This window comes from Echinops telfairi, unplaced genomic scaffold, assembly GCF_000313985.2.
Source record: "Echinops telfairi isolate 266 unplaced genomic scaffold, ASM31398v2 ScPeMD7_41;HRSCAF=154, whole genome shotgun sequence".
Lineage (NCBI taxonomy): Eukaryota > Metazoa > Chordata > Mammalia > Afrosoricida > Tenrecidae > Echinops > Echinops telfairi.
The window spans coordinates 3,390,886-3,397,744 of NW_022103939.1; the positions used below are offsets into that span (position 1 = coordinate 3,390,886).

The window sequence follows — 6,859 nt, forward strand, 5'->3', positions numbered from 1 at the left end:
CTATTAGTAGTTGTGATGACTCCCTGAAAAAGCATGCTGCTTATTTGTGATATCAAAACCTGACTTGTACAGAAGAATCTTTCATATCACATACAATTATGAGTAATGATAGCACTTATAGTGATAGTGCTTGGAGTACCAAAAATGAAACGGAGTTGCTGTGCAGCTGACCAGCAGTCATGGCAATGGCACGTATGTCAGGATCGAGCAGCTCCGTAACATTTGCAATGGCTGAGATTTCTCAGAAATAGAGCACCACACAGGGGATCCAAAGCACGAACATTTTAAGAACATTTAAATGGTGAACAGCCAAGCCCTTAACTGTTTGTGCCACCTTTCTTAGAAACCCCCTGTTCTGTGTACCTCTATGCCGTCAACAATAACTTATTTAATGAACTGCCAACCTTCGCTTCCGTCTTTAGTGGTTCGTACCTGTAGTTGAAATCTGACTTCGTTTTTGTCCAAAACATATCCTGTTGTGTTCACTTTCTACTGTAGATTAAAAATAAAAAATAAATTTAGTAGCTGAAAACAACACTTATTTATTTTCTCAGCGTTACCTAGTGCAGAAATCCAGAAGCAGCGAGGTGGGCTTATCTGTTCAGTGTCTCAGAAGACTAAAATCAAGGTATCGTCCAGAATTGCATTCTCCCCCGTAAGTTAGGGTCTTCTTCCAAGCTCACCGGGTTGTTGGCAGAATTCAGTTCCTCAGGGTTCTAGAACTAAGATCTCCCTCTCTTGCTGTCTGTCTACCAGGAGCTGATCTTGGCTCCGACAGAGCACCCTCAATTCGAGCAACGTGGCCCTCTCACAACATGGCAACAGACTCACTCCCTCATCACCAGCAAGAGAAATGCTGCTGCTTCTCTCTTTGAGAGTCTCGTGTGATTAGAGAAACTCACCCAGGATAGTCTCTCTTTTCACAATCTTTTGACCTAAACTCAAGCGTTTAGGGACCTTAGAAATACGTGCAAAACACCCCTGACATCTAATATAACATAATCATTGAAGTGATAGCTTATAATCTTCACAACTCTCAAACTAAAAAATACAAAACACACTATTCTCAAGTCAATTCAGGCTCATAGTGACCCTAAAGGATAGAGTAGAGTGGCCTCACAGGTTTCCAAAGCTTTATGTCTGTACAGAAGTATCCTGCCTTCTCTTGTTCCCACGGCAATAGTGGTCTGTCGCACTGCCAACTTTTAGGCTAACAGCCAAGTGTTTGACTTCTCAGCCAACAAGGCTTCTACTTAACCACCACTGCTGTGTATATTCAAAAGTGAATATTATCCAGGATATGTATACAGGAGCAGGAATCTTGAGGATCCTTACAATCTGTCTACAACTTTCATGGACGCTTGTTTTCTTTAGAGATTAAATTCTAAAATGTCTCTTAAGCACCCATACCCTCCAGCTCCATTACCTCACTCTTATTAGTTTTGCAGTCACTTACAGCAGCGTTCTCCTATTTCCCTGCCTTGAGTTTCAAGTGTTTCTAAACCTTCTCCGCACTGATGCCAGTGAGATCTTTCTAAAAGTCATTGCCATGCAGAGTTCCGCATTACCTTCAGAATGAAGTCAAACTCATTTTCATAGCATTCCGGGTACTTCCAATCTGATCCAAGTCCATTTATATCCCTGCCACAGGCACCTAGGCTTTTCTCAATTCAGCAAACTCACAAATATAACAAGCATCCCTGGTGACCTTGTCTGGTAAGTGTTGGACTGTTAACCACAGGCTGGTAGCTCAAAATGACCAAAAGCTTGGAAGGATAAAGTTGAGGTCACTTGCTTCTATAAAGATGTACTGCTTCAGAAACTATTCAGAGTCACTGTGAACTGGAGTGAACATTCTGGTAGTGCAGCAATTCTCAACCTGTGGGTCGCAACCCCTTTGAGGGGCAAACAACCCTTTCACATGGGATTCCTGATTCTTAACAGTAGCAAAATGACAGTGATGAAGGAGCAAGGAAAATAATTTTATGGTTGGGGGGGTCAGCACAACATGAGGAACTGTTTTAAAGGGTCACGGTATCAGGAAGGTTGAGAACCACTGTGGTAGTGGGTACCAAATATAGCAAATTACTTCATACCATCCTGCCTCGCTCAATTCAAGATGATCCTTCTTCTTTGAATCAGCCCAGACTCTTTAGAGTGCTAACTTGGACAGTTAATTGTTTATAAATGCCTCATGAATTTATTTATTGTAGAAAAGATTATCTACCATCACATCCTCAAATTAAATAAGAAGAAATCAAGTAAGAATCACGAGCTTAATACGCCTTTTTTATTTAGACGTGGAGAATAAGGGTTATTTTATAATGCAACCATGAACTATGTGCAAAACTACCTCCTCAACAGGATTAAATTACTAGCAGGTTGGAACTTTACTTTTCCATTGTTATAGTCATAAGACAATGCACAATAGTCAGCATAGTATAGGTGGCAATATATATGTAAAGATATAAATTAAATTCAAAAGTTGAGAACAGAAAAAGATTCTGAATATATTCCAGGCTATGAAGAGATTTCAGTTTTATCTAATTGAATCATCCTGTGTTGCCTAAGATTATGTGTGTACCTGTTTAAGAATCTCGCTGTATTTCTTATGTATTTGTTGTGTATTTTAGTGATGTTCTTTCCTGATGGAAGACTCCATCACCGTAGCATACATTAAACATATCTTGCCCCCTATAATTTGTTGGTAATAATTATCTGTGATATAAATTTTATACTCCTTTTCCATTGTAAGGACAGGCTACTGGTTCTGTGCTGTGGTGCCTCTCCTCTGGTTATTTCTCTCCTCTGGTTAGAAAGATACAGCAATATGGATACAGGGTCAAGCTGCCTTTAGTTCAAATGTTGTCTCTATGACCAACTGGATGGGGAGTACCAAATAACTATATCAGATCTCTCTTGGTAGCTCACTCATAGCAGTAAGTAGAAAGGGTTTCACTGATGGATGTCTCCCTTTACCCACTTTTTTGTTGTCCATCTGTCAGTGTAAGACATGAAAAAATAATAATAATAATTTATAAATGATCAAGGGTTCATGAGGGAGGGAGGGTGAGAGAGGGAGGGGGGAAAATGAGAAGCTAATACCAAGGGCTCAAGTAGAAAGAGAATGTTTTGAAAATGATGATGCCAACAAATGCACAAATGTGCTTGACACAATGAATGGTTGTATGGATTGTGATAAGAGTTGTACGAGCCCCCAATAAAATGATTTTAAAAAATGAGTTGTATGAGCCCACAAGAAAACGAATTTTTTTCAGTAAAAATGTTTAAAGCAGGCACCACTTGTAAATCACCTAATATGCTGACTACTACATGTGTGGCATTTAATAATGACAGAGGAGGCTGAGGTCACCAACCCAGTTCTTTGCAGTTAATAAAGTCTTCCTTGTTTCTAAAGGAAGCAAGTCTATCTAAAGCCTGATGTTCCCTGGAATACTGCAGTTTTACTTACAAAATATGAAGCTGTGTTGCTTCCTGTCCTTTTCTTCAGAAAGCAGAACAGAAAACCCAGTCACCTCTGTTTTCAGGGATTGGTAGCAGATATAAGGAGTCTTGAGGAAGGCTACTCGGAGTCAGTTGTCATGAAAACGCCATGCAGATTTTGTGACACCCCCCCCCCGCCCCCCAGAGTACCAGACTTCCCTGGGGCTTATTCTACCTTAAGCTGTCTACCCCTTATACTTGATGACTCTTACTTTGAAGTTTCCATCCAGTGATAAATACTGTTAAAAATAAAATTTTAGGTGAAAATATCAAACAAAACACTTACTATATTCATAAACTAACCTCTCATTACCACATTACCTCAATAATAAGTTAGTGGGGCGAGGGATTTAATTTCCCTCTTTTATCTCTTCATTAATTTTGTCAAATTTACCTGGAAACATGTATGCTTCTGTCAGATTAAAAGTCCCTGTTCTTTTTCAAAACTTAAAATATCTAATTACGTTTCAGAATTGGCCCTGGTGAAACAGAGAATAGAGCTGAGTACTTCCTTTTAGAGCTCACAACCTACTTAAGAGGAAGCAGACATAAAGTTGGTCATTATAATACGCAATACTTATGTAGAGAACATAAGGTAGCATTTATTTAACCTGCAGGGACAGTCTGTCTGTTTGTTATTCTGTGGTGGCTTTTATGTTGCTATGATACTGGAAGATATTTTACCAAGATTTTAAATGCCAGAAGGGTATTCCAAGGTGAACAAGTTTTGACAGAGCTTCCAGCCTAAGAGTAGATTACAAAGAAGGAATTGGCTGTCCACTTCTGAGACATTAGCAGCTGAAGCCCTTCTGTATAGCAGCAGAACATTATCAGAAAATCTTATGAATAGCCCGAGAGCATCATCGATGGTGTGCCAGAAGATGAGTCCCTGAGGTCCGAAGGCACTCAAAATACTCAAAGAATAGTTGTGACCATAATGACACGGATGGAGGAAAGTATTGAGACCATTATTGTCTGGTGAGGCATAATTCACAAGAGAAAAAAAAGCTGCAAACATCTATTAATAATTGGAACATAGAATGTACTAAGTATGAATCAAGGAAAATTTGAAGTTGGCAAAAATGAAATGGAAAGAATAAAGATTGATATCCCAGGTATCACTGAGCTGAAATGGACCAGTATTGGTCATTTTTAACCAGGCATAAATATGGTTTATTGTGCCAAGCATGACAAATTCTAGAGGTGCGGCATGACATTCATTGTCTAAATGGACTTCAAGAGCTATCCTGCAGGACAATTCTGTCTGTGATAGCATGATATCTATACACATACAAGGAAATCCAGTTAATAAAACATTATTCAAATGTACTTACCAACTACTAAAGCTAGTAATGAATAAATTGAAGAATTCCACCAATTTGTCTATCTGAAAGTGATCAAACATGCACTTAAGATGCATTTATAATTATTAGTGATTGGAATCCAAAAATTGGAAACAAAATGGAAGAAAGGAAAATATAGCATTGATAGCAGAAAGAAGCTGGAGATCACAACATAAAGTTTTGCAAGGCCAATGACATCTTCATTGCAAATACCAATTTTCAACAACAGAAACATATGCATGTGGACTTTGCCAAATGGAATACAGAGCAGTCAAATTGACTACATCTATGGGAAGAGATGATGGAAATGTGGAAAAGACAAATTGTCCACATGTTAGTTCTAGTTGAAGTTGAAGGAGAACATCTCAAGAATAGATTTGTCTCACTGAACACTAATGACAGAAGACCTGACAAGATTTAGAACATCAAGAACATCATAAGTGAGCAAAGTAGGCCATTGAAAAGACAGAAAAGATCAAAGTTGATGTCAGAAGAGACTCTCACACTTATCCTTCATTGTAGAGAAGCTAAAGCTAATGGAATAAATTATGAAATAAAAGAACTGAACAAAAATTTTCTAAGGACAGCTCAAAAAGATAAAGTATCATAAAAAATTTTAGCAGACCTGGAGATACAAAACCAAAAGGAAAATCGCACTAAGCATACTTCAAACTAAAAGAATTGGAGAAAAAGGTCAAGCTTCAAATTGAAAGATTGAAAATTCTATGGACAAAATATTGTATAATGCAAGAAGTATCAAAAGAAGAGAGAAAAGATACAAACTCACAATCATTATACCAAAAAGAACTAGTTGGCATTCAGTGATTTCAATAAGTAGTATCTGATCAAGAATGTGTAGAACTGAAGGAAGAAACCCAAGCTGCACAAAAGGTGTTAGTGAAACACAAGGCTTCAAGATTTTATGGACTACTCGTTGAAATGTTTAAATAACCTGATTAAGCACTCCCTCAACTATGCCAAGAAATTTGAAGGACAACTGACTGGAAGAGATCCATATTTGAACACATTCCCAAGAAAGGTAACCCTAGAGAATGTGGAAATTTTCCAACAATATTATTAACATCACATGCAAGTAAAATTTCCTTGAAGACAACTGAACAACAGCTGTAGCAGTGCATCAGCAGGGAACTGTTAGAGATTCAAGCCAGATTCAGGAGAGAATGTGGAACAAAGGATATCATTTGGGGTGTGAGTTGGTTCTTGACTGAAAGCAGAGGAAGCGAGAAATATGTTTACTTTATGTGTTATGGACTATGCAAAGGGATTTAACTGTGTGGATCACACCAAACCATGGATAGCATTGGAATGAATGAAAATTCCAGCACCCTTCATTATGCTCACACATAGCCTGTTCATGGACCCAAAGGCAGTCATTAGAACAGAACTACGGAAATGGTTTCAAAAAATGGTTTCAAATCAGAAAAGGTGCACATTCGGGTTGGATCCTTACCCCATACTTATTCAAGCCCCAAGCTGAGCAAATAATCTGAGACACTGTGTTATGTGTAGACGCAATATCTGATTATAAGAAAGTGACTTTAGCAACCTATGAGATGCAGTTAACCCAACTTTGCTTGTTGAAAGCCAGGAAGAATTAAAGCACTTAATGATGAAAACTAAAGACTATGGATTGCAACTAAATGTAAAGAAAGCGAAAATCCTCACTGTACTAATAAATAACATCATGATAAACAAAGAAAAGCTTGAAGTTGTCAAGGATTTCGTTTTGCTTGTATTCATAGTCATTGCTCATCAAAGCAGCAGGCAAGAAATCAAACAATGTGCTGCAGTGGGCAATCTCTACAAAAAGTGTTGAAAGGCAAGGATTAAGTATTAAAGTTTAAGTATTAAAATGTATCTGACTCAAGCAATGTATTTTTAATCATCTCAGGTCCATTTTAACATTGGACAACAAATAAGAAAACCACCAAAAAATTAGCAAATTTGAATTATAGTGTTCACAAAGAATTTTAAAGAACAAACAAATCTGT

At 37.8% G+C, this 6,859-nt stretch overlaps 1 protein-coding gene across 1 annotated transcript in view; it reads right to left on the bottom strand.

Annotated features, from left to right (window-relative positions):
• Window positions 1–2,749, bottom strand: part of LOC101664109 (olfactory receptor 51F2-like) — a 4,403-nt gene extending 1,654 nt beyond the window's left edge. Inside the window, exon 1 of the mRNA XM_030885723.1 lies at window positions 2,648–2,749. Coding sequence (XP_030741583.1) covers window positions 2,648–2,749 — 102 coding nt within the window. The remainder of the gene's footprint in view (window positions 1–2,647) is intronic.
• Window positions 2,750–6,859: the final 4,110 nt, after the last annotated feature.